This window comes from Perca fluviatilis, chromosome 8, assembly GCF_010015445.1.
Source record: "Perca fluviatilis chromosome 8, GENO_Pfluv_1.0, whole genome shotgun sequence".
Classification (NCBI taxonomy): domain Eukaryota; kingdom Metazoa; phylum Chordata; class Actinopteri; order Perciformes; family Percidae; genus Perca; species Perca fluviatilis.
In genome coordinates, this window is record NC_053119.1 from 12,283,755 (window position 1) to 12,302,254 (window position 18,500).

Sequence of the window (18,500 nt, forward strand, 5' to 3'; positions counted from 1 at the left end):
CGACATCCCTAATATTAGACGCACTTTAGAAATGGATTTCTTAATGGCCAGTATGAAGAGGAGGAATGATTAAAGCAAGCAAAACCTGTTTCAATGTTCACATGGCGTCTGACTATTTATATACATTTCTGAAGCTATCCTTTCATCACAATTTAAAATGGTAGATAATTATATGTAGATTTCTCTGTAGTTGAAAATAGTTTGAGAAAAATGCATGCCTTTGCAAATGTATTGATTTCTTGGTCATATTTGTGTAGTTTTTCCTGCTTCATCTGTCTCTCATCCTTCATCTGTGTCTCTCAGATTCCACAGGGTCAGCTGCACATTGCCCAGGTGCCACAAGGAGAGGAGGTGCAGATCACACAGGACAGTGAGGCAAGTGTGTGAGTGTGAGTGTGAGAATGAGAGAGAAAAGAGAAACAATCAGCCACTTCTTTTCTTAAGTCATTCTTCCTTGTGTATTACATTTCTTAGCAAATATTAGTCTCCAGTATAATAGTGCATGTAAGGGTTTCAGGGAACTCATGCTTGAGAAAGAAGTGGTTTACTGGGAAGAAAAATACTGTTGTCTACTTTAGTGTGGGAATGTCAGTATGTTGTGTTGGAAGTCTGGTTTGTAATTTGGTCGACTTCGGGCAAGCTGATGACTTGCATTATTTGCCTGGCTATTTGAAATACTCCATTATATCTGAGTGAGCATGTTGAGTCAGCAAATGCACCCCGGATTGCCCTCTGCAATTTCTACATGACTTTACAGGCACAGAAACTAGAGATTCACCAGTTTTCACGTGCTCGGCCATGACCGTCGACCGGCATCCATCATCCATGCATCCATTTCATGCCGGTCAACGCTACAATTAACTGACAACATAAGTTATACGAGTTACAGTTCTCAAGGACGCACGCACACACCGGACGTGACAGCGCAGTCTCTTTTTCCTTTCTCTCAACTTTTCCGCTGTGTGTCGCACGTAACCATGTAGGGAACCTCGTGAATTAACCTGCAACATCTCAGCTGTTTGGAAATTCTTCAGCGTGTGTGCAGAAGATAACAAGTTTGCAATATGCAACACCTGCAAGGAAAAAGTAGGGCGTGGAGGGATGACACCAAAAACCAAAATCATATTTTTTTTTAGTTGGATATTGGATGTGAAAAGAAGGAAATGGTTCTAACATTGCACTTTAGATGTGTGAATTTCCCACACCAGGAGTAATTTATATAGTTCTATTTTATAGTGATCCATTTTCTGTTAAAACATTTTTTAATTTTTTTTGAAAAAAATTATAAAAAAAAAAAAAAAAAAAAAAAAAAAATTGGTGGTTTTAAAAAGTAAAAAAAAAAAAAAAGGCGCAATCTGCATCGGCTGGCCTAACTCAATGAAAACTGCAAATCGGCCTAGAAAGTTGTAATCGGTGCATCTCTAACAGAGACATTTCTTTTTATTTAGCTTATAAACTGTGGAATTGATATATTTGCGTTAACTGAATCATTCGTTAAGCTTTTTTTTGTTGAGAACAGTAATAAACAAATTCCGAACAAAAGGATGCTTGAAGATATATAATTTTTCATGATGACACTACAATTGTGCAAAAATAAATAGCTCAGTTTCCTTTACATTATTTTGGTCAATAACAAGAACTGCTGTCCAAGGCATTACTCCACAGAGCTACAGTTTCCTTTTGATGAGGCTCTCTGTCACGTTCAAAGCTTGCAAAGTGCTTCTTCAGAAAATTAGGATTGATCCCCTTTCAGCTCTGTGGAATAACTACTATTTAAATGTTTAGCCACACCCATTATATCCCAATGATTTGATGAAATTTGTGCTTGCACAGCTCACATTTTGGAGACTATAAGCTAGTCTACTACTAAAGAAATGAAGGGCCATTTAATAGAGCAAACTATTGTTTTTCATCTGTCAAATAGGTTTGGTAAGAGTCGCTAAACATTTATGTCTTTTGAACCCTGGATGTTTCTGATTGCCCATGCAAATAGCCATCCCAATGAAGCATAATGCACCTCACTAATACCTGAAAACATTTAAGTCATTATTACATTTTAGCAAAAGCAGATGTTCTGTAATGTTTATATATCCGCCTGCTTTTGCATGGGGTTATAAACTTTGGTAAATTTCGGTGCAAAAGCTGGCGGATATATAAACATTGCAGAACATCTGCACAAAAGTAAGCACTGATGCCGTATGTGGTGTATAATCTGCAGTTTGGTCAGGATGGACAGGTAAGAACACGTTCACAATAAACTAAATTGAAGTTACAGTTTACAAATGAATCCATGCTGTATATTATACACCACATATTTGCATCAGTGCTTACCTTTGTGCAGATGTTCCGTAATGTTTATATATCCGCCTGCTTTTGCATGGGGTTATACAGCGGGGAAATTAAATATTGAACGTGTCAACATTTTTGCCAGTGTTTCCGATGGGGCTATTGGAAATTTTCACCAGATGTCAGTAACAACCCAAGTAATCCACACATACAAAGAAATCAAAACATGTATGTCCATGACAAAATGTATGTGTAATAAAGTGGAATGATAATGGGAATGCACAACATCTGGACAAGCCAATGACATACTGGGAGAATGTAATCTGGTCAGATGAGACCAAAATTTAACTCTTTGGCTGTCATAGCATACACCATGTTTGGAGGAGAAATGGCACTGCACATCAACCTAAAAACACCATACTAACAGTGAAGTTTGGAGGTGGGAGCATGATGGTGTGGGGCTGTTTTTCAGCATCTGGCACTGGCAGGCTTCGTATAATTGAAGGAAGGATGAATGGAGAAATGTACCGTGACATTCTTGATAAGAATCTGCTGCCATCCACCAGGATGCTGAAGATGAAACGAGGGTGGACATTTCAGCAAGATAATGATCCCAAACATATAGCCAAGGAAACTCTCAGTTGGTTTCAGAGAAAGAAAATCAAGCTGTTAGAATGGCCCAGTCATTCAGCTGACTTGAATCCAATTGAAAACCTCTGGAAAGAACTGAAGATTAGAGTCCATAGAAGATGCCCCCCGGAACCTTCAAGATGTGAAGACAGTTTGTGCGGAAGAATGGGCAAAAATCACAGCTGAGCAATGTGTGTGACTAGTTTCTTCATACAGGAGGCGTCTTGAAGCTGTCATTACCAACCAAGGCTTTTCTACTAAGTATTAAATACATTTCAGCAAGTGTGTTCAATACTTTTTCCCTGTGTCATTTCACTTCATTACACACAACTTAATTTATGGACTTATTTGTTTTGATATCTTTGTATGTGTGGATTACTTGGGTTGTTACTGACATCTGGTGAAAATTTCATGCCGATAGCCCCATCAGAAATATCTGATGTTGTAAATTTTGTATGGACATAATGCCGAGATGACACATGTCCCTCACCAGAGAGGCACTCACAGCATTGGCCTGCCAGTTGAAATCAAAATCTAACTCCAAACCACAACTGCTGAGTTGGAGAGGAATTTCCACATCAGCATCATTGTTAGTAATTTTTTTGAGGATGTGGAAGAGAGATTTATTTCAAGTCGACAGTCTATGTCCACACAAACGCATCTAATCACATCCTGTGTATGATACGTGTCACCCGTGCATGACAGCTTAACATTTGTGCAAAAGCAATCGACACCTTTACCAAGTGTTTTTCTTATTTCCTGTTGAGTTTTGCCGAAGGAAACTCAGAGGAAGAAATGCACGATTGAGTGAGAGAGGCAGAGTTAAGTGGAGGCAGAAAAGCTCTAAAGCCTTTCCTGCTCTTTGTGGCTGCGCCCAGATTTTTTCCCCCCTTCTCCTTCCTATTTCATGACATTGTTTGTTTTTTGGAGTTCAAAGCTTAGCAACAAAATCCCACTTCTCCCAACTGCCACTCATAGAATATGTTTTCATTGAGAACGGGCCCCTTTCATCAAAGACATTGGTTTTAGCGTGCTTAAAAAAAGGAAATGAGCTGTTTGAGAGATTACACTCCTCTCCGACAACATTTGATATATATACATAAAATACAATTAGCAAGATAAAACAACTGAAAGTTGGGGTTGGCTAAATATGGCTTGTATGATGTCCTCTCTTATGTGGTCTTGTAAACATCACTGTGGGTGTTCAGAGACTTTACGGTGGTCATTGCATCTCGATGAGACTGCGTTGGGCTTGTGCATTTGTGAGCTGGTTTCTGTTTTTGTTTACAAGAGAAATGACATATCGTTGACGTAAACTTGTCACAAAAATTAAGGAAATTTGTGTTTGGTAGATTATTTCTCTGTGGTAACAGTGCTTTTTGGCAATAAATTTGAATGTATAAATTCCTATCAATATGGGTTCGTTCCCTTAAAAGAAAAAAAAAAACCCCCCGGGGCTGTGGAGATATGGGATTGCCACTAGTTGCAGAATCTCATCTCTATATCTCTCTGCATTGAGATTGCCTCCAATGATGACAAGCCTCGTTTTTCCAGTGAGGGAGATGCCGGCCCACACCATCACACTGCCTCCACCAAAAGGTGTTACTCTATCGGTGCAGCAATCAGCGTAGAATTCTTCACGCCTTCTCCACACTTTGACGCTATGATCCAACTGCCGTAGGCACAATCATCCAATCCACCAAACACCAAAGGAGTCAATGGCAGAATAAGCGGTTTGATTTAGATTTGGCAAATTTTTCATGGGCGCAACCCACATACTCAGCGCTGCTGCTCATCCCACAAATGCATGTTCCTTACAAATGGGCCACCATTTGAAAGGGAACTAAACAGGCTTTCCAACGGTATAAGATGTATTGCCAAAAAGCATTGTTACCACAGATAAATAATCTACCAAACACAAATTTCCTTACTTTTTGTGCCAAGTTTATATACAAGGACATTGCCTCCACCTCACTCCACTCCACTCATTCTTATGTCATTGTGTATGAAAAACTCCTCTGCCAAACCCTGAATGCTCAGAGTCCCGGAAAAAACAGTTGATACATCTCCGATATTGACACTGTCAACTCTGTTGTTGCTGTTGATAACAAGAGTTCAGTTTAGCACTATTTAATGTTTTGAATCACCTTATGACAATGCAGGTTTTAGTAATCCATGCAGGTTAGGGCCAATAGGAGGGCAAGGTGTATCATTTTTAAGGGGCTTTATGTTTGCTGGTTAAAATGGCTAAATACTTCTGTGTATATAATATGGCATCAGGCTTTTGACATGACATGACATGTCACTTTTCTATTTCAGGGAAATCTCCAGATCCACCAGGTGCAGTTTGGTCAGGATGGACAGGTAAGAACACGTTCACAGTAAAACAAATAGAAGTTATAGTATACAGATGAATCCATGCTGTAGATTATACACCACATATTTGCATCAGTGCTTAATACCTTTGTGCATAAAGTACAAATTCTTAAAAAACTATGGCTGGATAACAGTAAAAGTGGATATGTGTGTTTTTTTTGTTAGAGAAATGGTGGTGCACCAATCAGTCCGCTTTACACAGTAGTCTTCATCAGAACTTTCACAAGTGATTCGTATGTCTGATGGCTGTCTGCGCAGGCTCTTTGTCAATGACATTTTGCCGGTTCTGTCTATTTATGTTCCTTAAAGGCTCTGAACACCCACACAGGTTTTTTCAGTTAATCTGGCTCATTGGACCTCTTCCCAGACTGATTGATTGACATCTTCCCGAGTCTCTTGTTAGCTTTGTTGCACCTGTTACGCCAGGACAAATGACACCTTTATCATTGTTATTGGTAGATGAAGATTTGTGACCTACTAAATTCCCATTAAAGCTCCAGCACTCCTTCAACCTGAGCAGAGGTCTAATCAGCCAGAATAACTGAAATCCCCTGTGTGGGTGTCCAGAGGCTTTAATTGAACACTAAATGCACAAAATCACTGAGTAGTCCAAATAGAAAATGCAACATATCTGACACAGAATGGCAGCTATGTATGAATGTTTCAGTTCCAGGATTTAAATTGTCTCACTAGACTGATGCTGTATATTTTCTTGTGTGGTGTGGTGGTTCTGAAAAAAAAACATGTGCCTGACTTCTTTGCTGGATCTGTTTGCGCGGTGATTGCACAACAACTCTTTACCAAGCCGTGTTTGTTTTTCCATGTGACTGCACCTGGCAGATGCTGAATGTTTGTGTTTTTGCCATTCAGGATAGTGAACCACAGTGACTTCTGTGTACGGTGATGTCACATTCGTATCCTCTATTGCACTGTCGCTGTAAGTGTAAGTTAAGGTATTTAATGGGATCCTGTGGAGTTTTCTTATAAATAACCAATTAATTAAATTAGGACTGGACCCAAAAATGTGACTATTGGTAATTGGTAAACTTTATATAGGTTTTTTAATCTTTCATCCTTTTTATCTTGGTTTTTGGTCGTATTGACCAGGCTTGGTAATTAATTTTTTTGCCATTCAAAAACATCACAATCTACCATACAGTTGGATATAATAATGATATACTAATTAGAAACATACGCCCACACAGCCCGAGCAACACAACCTCTCAGTGGCTGACGTGCTTATGTCTTCGTCCATCTCTCCCCCCCCCCCAGCTCTGTCTGGGATGTTTTGGACCGAGGGGCCCATCCTGTTTCTCTGTTCTTTCCGCTGAGTCTCGATCAAAGCAGAGCTGGCCTGTGTATGACCAATGCAGGCCACATATGAATGCCTGCAGACCAACACATACTTTCACATTCATGATTTCATCACGTTTGTCTAGAATCAAGACTTTAAGGAAGGAAGTTCTTTCCTACGCTGCCCATCTGGTGGTTGAACTGCTTTGTGTTATTTTGTTAGGACAGGTGTTTTATGTAACAGCCAGTAGAGGGTATTTTTTCCTTCTAAAATGTGAATGGAGGCTAAACCGAGAGTATTTACTGTTGGGGTCATTACGCGAAAACTACACATTATTATTTACTTTTTTTGAAGACAATGAATTCCACATGAACTTCTAAATGAAAGAAGCTGCAGCATTCATGACATTACTTTTGCATTGTGCACTAAAACAATGTACCGACAGACAAAATGACTGCACGAACCAGCCGTGTTTCATCGTATCACCGCTACCTTAAACAACATGCCTCCATCAACGCAGCCCTTTGAGTTTCATTACTTTTTACTTCCAAGGTTTGTAGTAAAAATAGTCAAAAATAACAAAAGTCTACAGCCTTAAATTCAGACTGAATTATATTCGCCACACTGTTGGCTTGTGTGCACTCTACTCATAATTCAGAAATTTCTGGCATGAACTGAAGGCAGAATGAGACGAAGGAGTTTTCTCCGTAGATATTATGCCAGTGAAGAGACTTAAGAGGCTTAAGAGTGTAATGCAAGGAACAACCTATTTGTTCACTCAGTAAAGTAATACCTTTTTGTTTAAATGCAGTAAGTAATATTGTGATTGTGACTTTACTTTCTGAAGAATCACTGGACCTCCCAACACTGCACTTGACAACTAAGACAATCATCACCCCTTCTTTGTAATATATAAAAGAAATGTGGTTACAAGCCACCCACTGTCTGGAACCATTTGCTTTGTGCTGCTCAGTTCTGGATTTGTCTGATTAAGATTTCAATCCTCAAAGTCACTCATTGGTTCAAAGCATCATTGGCTATCCGTGTGCGCGCGCACATTTGTGATGTGTGGATGCATCTGTTTTATATGAGTTTTTGTTGTGTGTATCGTTTTACTGGCTGTGTGTGTGTGTGTGTGTTTTCAATTGATTGAGGTAGTCCACACATCCCCATGCTTCTTCTCTCTCACACACTCAAATGTCTGCTTGTGTCCTCAAATGACCTGCTGACAGCGGCATTCCTCTCTCTCTCTCTCTCTCTCTCTCTCTCTCTCTCTCTCTCTGATCTAGGAAGTTTTGGCCAGAGTTTGGTTTAGATTTTGCACCACAACACACATTTCCAGCAATTCATATCAGTTCACGGAGAACATGAGCGTGTTTTTTTTTGTTTGTTTTGTTTTTTTGCACATTTCCATCTCCTTTATCACGTTTAGCTTTTCTGTAGGGTATAGTGTAGGCTTTTTAAAATACAGCATGTGATATGTATAGTCATTAGTTTCTTGCAGATAGACACCAAAGGATGCGAGAACAAAAAGCTGCAGAAAGGACTCTATTCCCTTGGCAGTGTCTGGGAGCCTAGTCCAATAAAAAGCTCTTTTATTTTCCCTTTCTTTTTAGCTCATACTTTGATAGGGTCTGTAAAATGATGAGTGCAGGGCCAAAACAAACACACAGTGACTTATTTTTTAAAATTCATGTTGCAGGTCGAGCTTTTCACACACATGCAGTGGTACACTACAGTGGCAGCGTCTCCTCGCTTGTATATTCTCATATTCACTTAGGTCAGCTCTTAAATCTGATGAACCCCAGAAAGCACATAAAGACCCTCAAGGGAAACGGGGCCCAAACAAGTATGGTGTTAGTGATAGCACTTATTCAAGGAGATACATCACTTTGACCAGATATGGTCACATATAAATGACAAATGATGTCTTTATCATGATTGGTGTAGTGTATCTTGGACCAGAATTTGTTAAGAACCTCAGACAAAGACAAAACAGATCAGACTTAATCCTGATGTGTGTGTTTTTGTACATGTCTAATGTGTGTGTTTACAGAGAGGCCTACATCAAATAGGCTATGTGTTATGTCCCTGTTTTTGTAATCTGGCAAAATAGTGTGAAGGCTATTAGTATAACCTAGCATGCACAATTCATCACACAAGTGCTCTTTTTTCTTTCTCTGGGGCGGTTTTCCTCTCCTCCCTATCTCACTCTCTTTTTTTTAATCTTCCGTGTACTTTTTAGCTGTGATTACACCTGTTTTTTAAAGGCCACCTGCTGCATCCAGTCACTCCAGGTCGCATTAACTGTCAGCCCATACTCTCGAGTGGAACCTTGGCCGCATTATCCGTTACGTAGATAAAGAAAGGTTGTCGCACTCTCTGGTTGTGATTTTTAAACCGCTCCACACAGATGTTTTTGCACTCTGGCTCCATCAGGGTCTCTTAATTTATGTGCATGTTTTCCATTGCTTATTTTGTGTCTCTCTGCTGTATTTGCCCCATTGAGAGTCATTATCACAATCCCCATTATGAGGTGTCCTGGCTCACGGTTTTTCTATCAGATCTCAGTGTGTGGATGTGTCATGCGAGTTGTGGCTGGCCACAATACGAATGCAAAAAGCATCATACATTTGTTGGACAACATCTTTTATTGAGCTGTCAAGTGTCATAAATCTGGCCTTAGAGGCTTCATCATGGAAGCGGTTTAGTAATATCCTCCACTGATTTCTTTACCTCTCCACTAGGGATGGATACAGATAATGCATCGTTGAATTACTTACTACTACTTACGTTTTATTACTACTACATGCCAAATCAATCTTTTTGTTTGTTAGTTAGTAAACAAATAACACATACTGTGAGTTCTCCCCTCAAAGCTGTCATTATTTTGTCATCAGACTATGCAGACTATACCTAGAACATATACTAGGTATCAGGGCTGGGCATTGTCAATGATTTCCCTGTTCGATTCAGATTCATAAAGTCCCGCATTTGTTTTATTTTTGATTTTATTCCCGATTCTATTTTATTTTCAATTCAATATCACTTAGGTTACTACTACTACTACTACTACTACTACTACTATTTCAGCGTCGCATCAGTTCTGGCAGGCCAGGTAGTCAAGACGCTGCTAAACCGCTATTGGCCAACAACATGGTCATCAGCTGAGCTGCACAGCTGATCTGCATCAGCGCATCAGCTGGTCAACTCCCCTCGCAGCTAAATGGCTACATTCAAACCGGGCACCCTACTCAAAGCTGCTTTAGTTTGCTTGTAACTGCTTGCTGCTCGCATCTATGCTACCCACCTCCTCCCCGGCTCCACCTTGTCGTGTATAACGTGGCATTTGCTTCTATGTCATTGTTGCTGCTCTGTTCATATGGGGGAATAGTTTAGCTCTCCCCAGTCTTAAACTGAGTGAGTATCCCCTAATGCTGCTGCTGCTGTCCCCTGACTCTGCTCTTTCATGGTGCTCATGAAAGGTCAAGGGACTCTTCTGAACAGAGCCATACCGCCAAATTTAATTCGTAATTTATTCAATAAAATGTTCTAAAGCATTTTTATTGTCCGTGTTGGTCTTGACTTAATGGACTAGACAGAACTACTAGATATGTTAGTTTTCCTAACAACAATTACTTTAGATCATGGAAAATAGAAATGAGTATATTCTGTTTGATTTCGTTCTGTTTGATTTCGTTCTGTTTAGAAGTCTGCTACTCGCTGTGTTCAATGCTCTGCAGGAGGCCTGTTACATGCCGTCGGGATGCAACACAAGGGTTTTCTCATGAATCCCATTTCTGAGAACAAAATTTGTTGTGTTGAAGACTTCATCGCTAAAATAAATTTCTTCCCTCTGTGATTATTTGGTCAGGAAATCAATACGTTTCGCAACCACTCGTTGAAAAACCCCTGAATGTGATCGCCTATGTTCTTTCGCTCACAGCTCGTCAGTTGTGTGTGTCAGTGTTTGAGTAAATTATTTTAAGTTAACTGGTACTAATCATGCTTTGCTCACTGTTACATAATGCTTCAGGATGAACTTAAAATATGATTTTTTTTTTCAGTAAGAGATTAGTGGGAGGATTTAGGGCCTTGAAGGATAAGGGGTCAAACCCAGGCCCCAGCTTTACTGACAAAAGAAATCCAGGTGTCTTTGTAGTTGAGGAGACGGGCTGCAGACTGACCCCTCTGTCTCTGTCCACACATATTGACACTGGAGATTTACTGCATGCAGTGAGTAGCGCAGTGTGCTTCACACATTTCACTATTCACTTTGTTTGTTTCTCTGACTGCTCATGCATGTTTAATATGTATAGTTCAGCTCCAGATGTTTCTGTATCCGCTTCCATCTCGGTCTATGCCAACTTAGTCCTGAACTTAGTACAAATGTGCCAGCTGAAAGTCTGAACAGCCTATAAAAACTCTCTCGTAGACGGAAGAGAAGGCAGACTCATGAAACTATAAAATAACTAGTCTTTTACTGCACACCCTGTCTGTCGTAGCCTCTTATCTGGTGCCCTTCTCTCTTTGTGCTATGATCTTACCCTGCACTGATGCAGACCAAATGGAGGATTGTAAGATGAAAGGAGCGACTGATGAGGAGGAGGGAAGAGAGAAAAAAGATGGGGAGAGGAAAGCCAGAAAGGGAGACTGTCTGTCTGAAAGGGATGTTTTGACCCGTTCATGATTGAAAACTGAGACAGTTAAGCTGTGAATCGGACAAAAACTCATGCATGGTACCAGGTAGAGCTCTCAATCTTCCTCTATCATACCATTCAAATTTCATTTGTAATTTTTTTAATATTATATTTGAATATTTAAAGGGGTGATAGAATGATTATATAGGGCATTTCACACTGTTCCTTATGGTCTCCTAATGGGGTATGTAACCAATTGGTTGGGCTGAAAATGGCCTGGTTGATATTTTATTGGCCCTTATGCATGCCTGTGTTTTGGCCCCATTTTCAACAAGAGCTTTTCTTCCAAATATGGTATGCTCATGAATATTTAGATGAGCTGCGCGCTGATTGGTTGAGCGAATCCCCATACACACACATTAGAGACGCGCGCTGATTGGTTGAGTGAATCCCCATACACACACATTAGAGACGTGACAGAATCTCATATTCAAAACACTGCAATGTTTCGTTACCAAATTCACTTCTGAGACTTTTTTTATGCGAGAAATCAACTATATAAAGCTCAAATATGGGCCGTTTTAAGAAAATTGATGGCTAATTGCAAATTTTGAAAGACGTGTCGGACTTTAGGAGCTCCACACATTCTGACGAGAAAGCAGCAGCCTGCTGGGCTCCATACCCAGGGCAAAGTCACCCTTTGTGGATTACACTGCACTACGGGGACCCCGAGGCCGGCTGCCGGCATAACTTTACAGGCATATATTTACAGTTTGAATTTCGTCACGGCACTTATATAACATCTACCCCAATGTCTTATAAAGCTAACAATGGTGTCAGATTTCAATTTAATGATTTTTGTGAACACTAGGGGTTACGTAAACTGCGACTGTCCCTTCAATCCTAGCTATGTGTAGCTACAAATCGTGGATAGTTAGCTTCATTTTCGGCATTATTAGAGTATATTTACAGTTGGAATTTCGTCACGCAACTTATATAACCTCCACCCCAAGGTCTTATAAAGCTAACAATGGTGTCCGATTTCAATTTTATAAATTTTTGTGAATTTCAGAGGAATTCTAAGAAGAGGCTAGCTAGCTCTCATTTATAGAGCTCCATCCATTTATCAATGAGACTCACGGACAAGAGGCGTTTATTTCACCGATCGTTTGTTTAAATAACTCAACACATTATAATTACATACATTATAAGATTAACTGGAACCTGTGGTAAGAGATTGCTGGCGTAACAAGCTCGTTGACAGTGCTCTCACTCACACACACGGGCCATTTAGCAGGAAGAGGGGAGCTGCAGGCCCTGGAGCTCTGTCCAGGCAGCGGCGTTTGGTAGTCCATTCACCCAATAAACGGTGACTTTGCGCGGGTATGGAGTGCCGTGGGCTGCCAGCCGTGAACTGAGCACAATCGAGCTCACAGGAGGCCGGGGTCTGTGAAGGAAGGCAGGCCAGGCGGCGAGGCAGCTACACAGGCAGCACTGGCCGCTGAACTCCGACACACAGTCGGACAAAATTTGCAATTAGACATACATTTTTGTAAAACGGCCCATATTTGACCTCTACATAGTTGATTTCTCGCATAAAAAAGTCTCAGAAGTGAATTGAATGGTAAAATAGCAGATGAACAACGTATACAATTTCTGAGATCTGCACGACCTAGATTCAGAAGACTAACTGATCTCAGGTCAGTTGTGTAGCCTGTGCAAATGTTGGGGCGTGACAAAGAGAGAGACTAGAGCCAAATGAGGAGGAGCCGCCGAGTTGACGTTAACTAGGCGGCTTGTTGAGATTTGCCCGTTTTCAGAGGTAGTTTCAAATTGTGAGATTTGCAGAGGAAAGAGGTGTCAATGGGATTTAGAGGTTCTATGTATGTCCTAGTTACCCACTAAACTGTCATTATTCAACTATGACAAGGTAAAATCGGTTTTGCATTCTATCACCCCTTTAATGCTCAAATGCAACCTGTTATACATATGTACTACACTACTCAGGTTTATGCATTATCAATGCCACAATAAGTATGTGTTTTTTGTTACACAATGTTACATTATCTAACCAGTGTATTAAAGGGCTCTGGTGAAAAGGGTAACGTTGCTCGGTTAGCACAATGCCATCATGTTAGAAAGCAAAGCCGAAACGATTTGTCATAAACTAAGTAACAAAAGTGTTAGCCACGATGCTAACAGCATTGATAACTAATCCAGACAGGGCTGTCACTACTATTTAAGTGATTTAAAAGCAACCCGTTTCTTGCAGATTGTCACGTTACTGAGAATACAGCTGTTAGAAGGTAAAATATGAAGTCAAAGCTAACTCTGACAGCTGTAGGGCAGCTAACATTAACTTTAGCTGTCTCCATGAAGCTCCCTGCTAAGCTCCTATAACTCGCGACGCAGTTAGGAAACCAGAATGAGCAACTATTGATAACATAAGCATTTTGGCTCGGTGAATGTCGAGTTTAAAGTCATGTTGAAACTATTTCCCATCCTTCCCATTTCCAGCCGTAGGCTGTCAACCGCCCAGTCTCTCCCCTCCCCATACTAACATTACTCTGTACATAGCGTTAGTTCACAATGCCTTGTGTTTCTCACTCCCGTAACTTATTGTTCATCAGACGTGACATGAGAAGAGGGAGGTTAGCTAATGTTAGCCAACCAAAAAAAATCACATTCGAATAGTATTGATTTTTTTACTATTGGACTTTCAGAATTCGTTCCAACAGCCCTAGTACCAAGTGCCACATAAGAAAGGAGGTTGTGCCCTTTGCTAGCTCAAAGGGCTTAGGCAAATACAATGTGCCCTCAATGGCTTTGGATGTCCCCCAGCTTTGCTGTCACTGCCCTTTGCAAATATGTGAAAGCTGAAAAGAAACAAAAATAATGTAATAATAAAAGCTACAGAGGAGCAGCAAATCCACTGTCGAGTGAGCTCACAGTTTTTAGAGGACTCTCCCTGGCAGAAAGCTGTAAACCAATGGCGTGTTAGTCTAACACCTCTCAAGAGACAGCTATAATGCTTTACCCAATTTACTGATCCTCTCATTCGCCTGCATCATTTACCAATGATGGACCCTGAGTGCCGCCCATCGACATGATTGTCAAGAGCCTGAAGACAGCCCAGCCCCCCCCCCCAAAAAAAAACCCCACCTCACTCCATCCTCCTAGTTGAACCTCTGCCACCCCTTCCTGTCACCATGTGTGAGTTGCATCTGTTGGACCCTCCTAAGCAGCATTGCTCATGGTCAGTGTGGGAAGTGGGTCACAGAACAGAGAGAAACCGAAAAATACAGGGAGTGTCTAGAGGGATGGTGCACAGAGTGTCAATGAGTTGATAAAGAAGGCGATGAGAAAAAGGAGGGCCAAACAAGGAAAAGTGAGAGAATGATCAGCTCCTCGATGTCTGTGTCGGTTAGCTTTGGTAAATGTCGGTCTGGACATAACTGGTTGTACTTCAACAAAGAATGACTGGAATTGAATGGATGGAATGGATGAACAGATGCTAACAATAATCAACAACAACAATACCATGTCCAACAAATTGCTGTTGTCCCGGCCACCACCACCGTTACTCAGTTGTCCCATCTTATTTCTGTCTTGCTTATATTTGTTAGGTTTTTTTTGGAAATTCCTGTGATTCACAGTCCGAGGGGAGGGTGAAAGGGAGATGAAAAGATACAAACAAGATGTTTTATGAACAATGTTTAGTGTAAGTGGGTTGTATGTAAGCAGTCAAGGATTTAGAGGTCTAGTGGTGGATCCTGTTTCAAAGGAGTAGTGGTCTGCTTTGTGTCCTTGTGGCATCATGGCCTGGAGATAAAGAGCCACAGATCAGGGAATCCATAGTTCTGAATATGTGCGTAGGTGTGTGTGTGTGTGTGTGTGTGTGTGTGTGTGTGTGTGTGTGTGTGTGTGTGTTTTTTTGTTTCTCTTTTTTTTTCTTTTTTTGTTGTGGGGTTCCGCTGGTTGGCTTTTTTGTTTTTCCTTGTGGGCAGAGCCTAGGGTCGCTGGGCTGCGTGAGTAAAAGGGACCAGATGTTTTAGTTGCAATTCAGCGTGACTCACCATCGGCACAGGCCTGATGCAGCCCTGCTTCACCAGTCCCAGACATACATCATTCATCAGTTTCAGCTTCTACAGGATCCTCACAGGGACAGCAATTCTTACAGCGATAGTTAGTGCATTTACATGGATTCTAGGTTAATTAAATTGGGTAATACTTGTTTCATGTAAACAGCTCAATCAGGATATTTGACACATAACCAGAACAAACATAGTTTCATTAACGGAGCTAGATTTCCCATCAGTCTTTCCAATGACTTCTGGCAAACTGCATTTTGGCAGATTTATTTTGTATGCACTCACACAGACCACAAAAAAAGAAAAATGGAGAGAAATGGATGCAGAGTAGTGTGTTTTGGAAAAAATCAGCATGACTAGAAGTGGGGGAACAATAAAACTTGTTTTTCGTGGAAATGATAGAAAAACAGCTTGCATACACTGCAACTAAAGTTGTGTTGTAAAATCCAGACTACACATTTTTCTGGACATCAACATGACCGTTGACTAATTATGCCAGAGAAAGCACCAGCCAGATGGTTGAGATGGATGTTACTTGATAGAGAGTCCTCTGAAAGGTTTGTTTTGTTTCCTCTTTTACCAGCACTGACCAGCGTACAGGCAGCAGTAAAAGTGATTGTATCTGATGTGATGTCTCAGTGAGTTAAAGACTTCAGTGTTCTACGTGCGGGTGTAAGATGACAGATGTCTGTCATGGCAGCTCTGAGACTTGGAAGATACTTGGCTGCTATGTGTCAGTCAAAGATGCTGATTTCGGGACCCATTGAGTCCTCTCCAAGATATATAGTTCGGAGGTAGAGCTGGGCAATATATCAATATCGTGATATGAGACTAGATATTGTCTTAGATTTTGGATATCGTAATATGGCATAAGTGTTTTCATGGTTTTAAAGGCTGCATTATAGTAAAGGGATGTACTTTTCTGAACTTACCAGACTGTTGTAACTGTTCTATTATTTTCCTTTACCCACTTAGGCATTATATCCACATTACTGATGATTATTTATCAAAAATCTCATTGTGTAACTATTTTGTGAAAGCACTATTAGTCAACACTACAGTATTGTTGCGGTATCGATATTGAGGTATTTGGTCAAAAATATTGTGATATTTGATTTTCTCCATATCACCCAGCCCTATTCGGAGGTTTAGATGTACTGCTTGAAATGTCTTAGGTCATCTGGACATCTTCATTTGTTTTGCATAAGAGAAGGGCCAAAACTAAAAACAGAATAAGATGCATCACTTCAGTTGTGTCGAAAAATTACATTTAATTTAGGAAACGTCTTTATAGATTATGTCTCAATACTAGATTAAATGACTTGTTAAGATTGGTGTTTTGTGCAGTGTGATATTTTGTTAGTTGAGTTTAACAACCTGTGTACATCAACTTCTCTGGCATCATTGGATTAAACAGGATAATAATTGGAAACACGATAAAGTCATTATCCTAAATCATGACATTTACCGACATTGTAAAAATGCCTTCGTAAATTAGCTACGCCAAGTTTGGATTTGCGCTACAGATCAGAGAAAACCTTCAATGGAATTTCCTTCCTTTTTGTTTTTAAGGGGCCCGACTCTTAAGTACGGCTGCTACTTTTGTCAACAGGTCCCCATTTAATTTACTGGTTCTGGATCAGAATTCAAAACAAGCTGGTTTTGTCATAAAACCTCTCTGAGTTCTGTCTAAATCTGACTCCCAGTGTGCTGATGGGAGTTGTGGAGCAAAGGATGCAAGGGAGGGTTTGATTGGTTGCAGGTGTTGAGCTCTGGTGTAGAAACAGTGTCAGGGTGTGGGTGGAGATGGGAAGCAGCAGGCCAGGCTACGAGGTCAGGAAGATTTATAATATGGATGTATTTCAAAGAATATTGTGTGAACAGGAGATGGATATATCAGTAATGTATGGTAATATCACTTGTCAAAAGTCTGAACCTATAACTGCAAATAAGTGAGAAAATTCACAAATCCTAGAGGAACACAGCATGATGCTCTTTGGCTTCTATTTCAACTTCTGAATAGTTCTCAGAGTTAATGCCTGCAGCTAGACGTATTTAGGCCAGTGTGATCATTTTCCCAGTCTTCACTAAACAAGGACTCGTTACAGCCAAGTCGAAGCCAGGTCTTAGCCCTCCATCCACCCCCTCTACCCCACCTACCCACCCGTAGCTAGTGTTTCTGCTTGGACATCTGTCCACGGTTGGCAGTTGCAGATGCTGTTGGCAGCTGTTAAGCTGAGAGGAAGTTCCAGCCACTCCAAAGTCCAAATGTTTCTTTTTTCATTTCCTTGTTTTTTTTTTCTTCTTTTTTTCAGATTTGAAAGAAGAGGTGCACAGAAAAAAAAAAAACAGAAAGACAGATCACAGAAAATTGGATCGTATGGATCTTTGTTTCTTCTAAAAGGAGGATCTTGTGTTATGGGGGATCCCAGTTTGCTTTGATTACAGTGAGGGTGAAGCGAAATCTTTAAAAACATACTCCGACACAAACACACACATGCCCACTAAGCGGGTGACTCATAGTATCGTTCGATTCACAGCTGAGTTTAACTGAGACCTCCTGTGAGCCTGAGAATTGATGCCAGCCTGCACCATGTATGTGCTTTGTGGAAGCAGCTTTTCTGTTTGATGCATTATTCTGAGACTGGTTACCAAGGATAGAAGTTTAACTAGTTTCAAATTACGTGAGAAGAAAAGTATGTTTTTAAAATTCTCAGACAAGCATAAATGAGGGCTGGGTAACAAAGTCTTGTTCATCCAGTTATTACTTGTCTTTTAGTCTTGAAATCGTGAGTATTTTTTGCATTAAGCTGCTGTTGTTGTTCACTTTTGTGTCTCTGCTCTCCCATTGCTGTGTCCTGGATCCATTACCGAAAGCATTACAGCATCAGCAAACGATTCCCCCTTTTTTTTTCTCAAGGCAATGGCAGCTAGCAAAGCCTGCAGAGGATTTAAGATGCGCTTTTCTCTCCAGTACCGTGCTGCAGTATCATGGCCCTTTAATCCTGCTTGTCTGCCCTGCTCTTTGGACCTTCAGCATGGGGGTAGCCAGCCAGCCAGCACTTATTATTTAAGGGTCCCAATCCCTAAAACTTTAGGGTCAACAGTAACTCAACAGTAAGTAAAATCTAATATATTGGGCTGCATTGTAAGTGAGTCATCGCAGCTCTTTAGGCAATCAAG

At 40.6% G+C, this 18,500-nt stretch overlaps 1 protein-coding gene across 2 annotated transcripts in view; it reads left to right on the top strand.

Annotated features, from left to right (window-relative positions):
* The window catches only part of LOC120564373 (BTG3 associated nuclear protein), a 48,980-nt gene that overhangs the window by 17,720 nt on the left and 12,760 nt on the right, over positions 1-18,500 (top strand). For both annotated transcript variants that reach the window (XM_039809268.1, XM_039809269.1), the window contains exons 10-11: positions 304-375; positions 5,236-5,280. In XM_039809268.1, the coding sequence (XP_039665202.1) occupies positions 304-375; positions 5,236-5,280 (117 nt within the window). The remainder of the gene's footprint in view (positions 1-303; positions 376-5,235; positions 5,281-18,500) is intronic.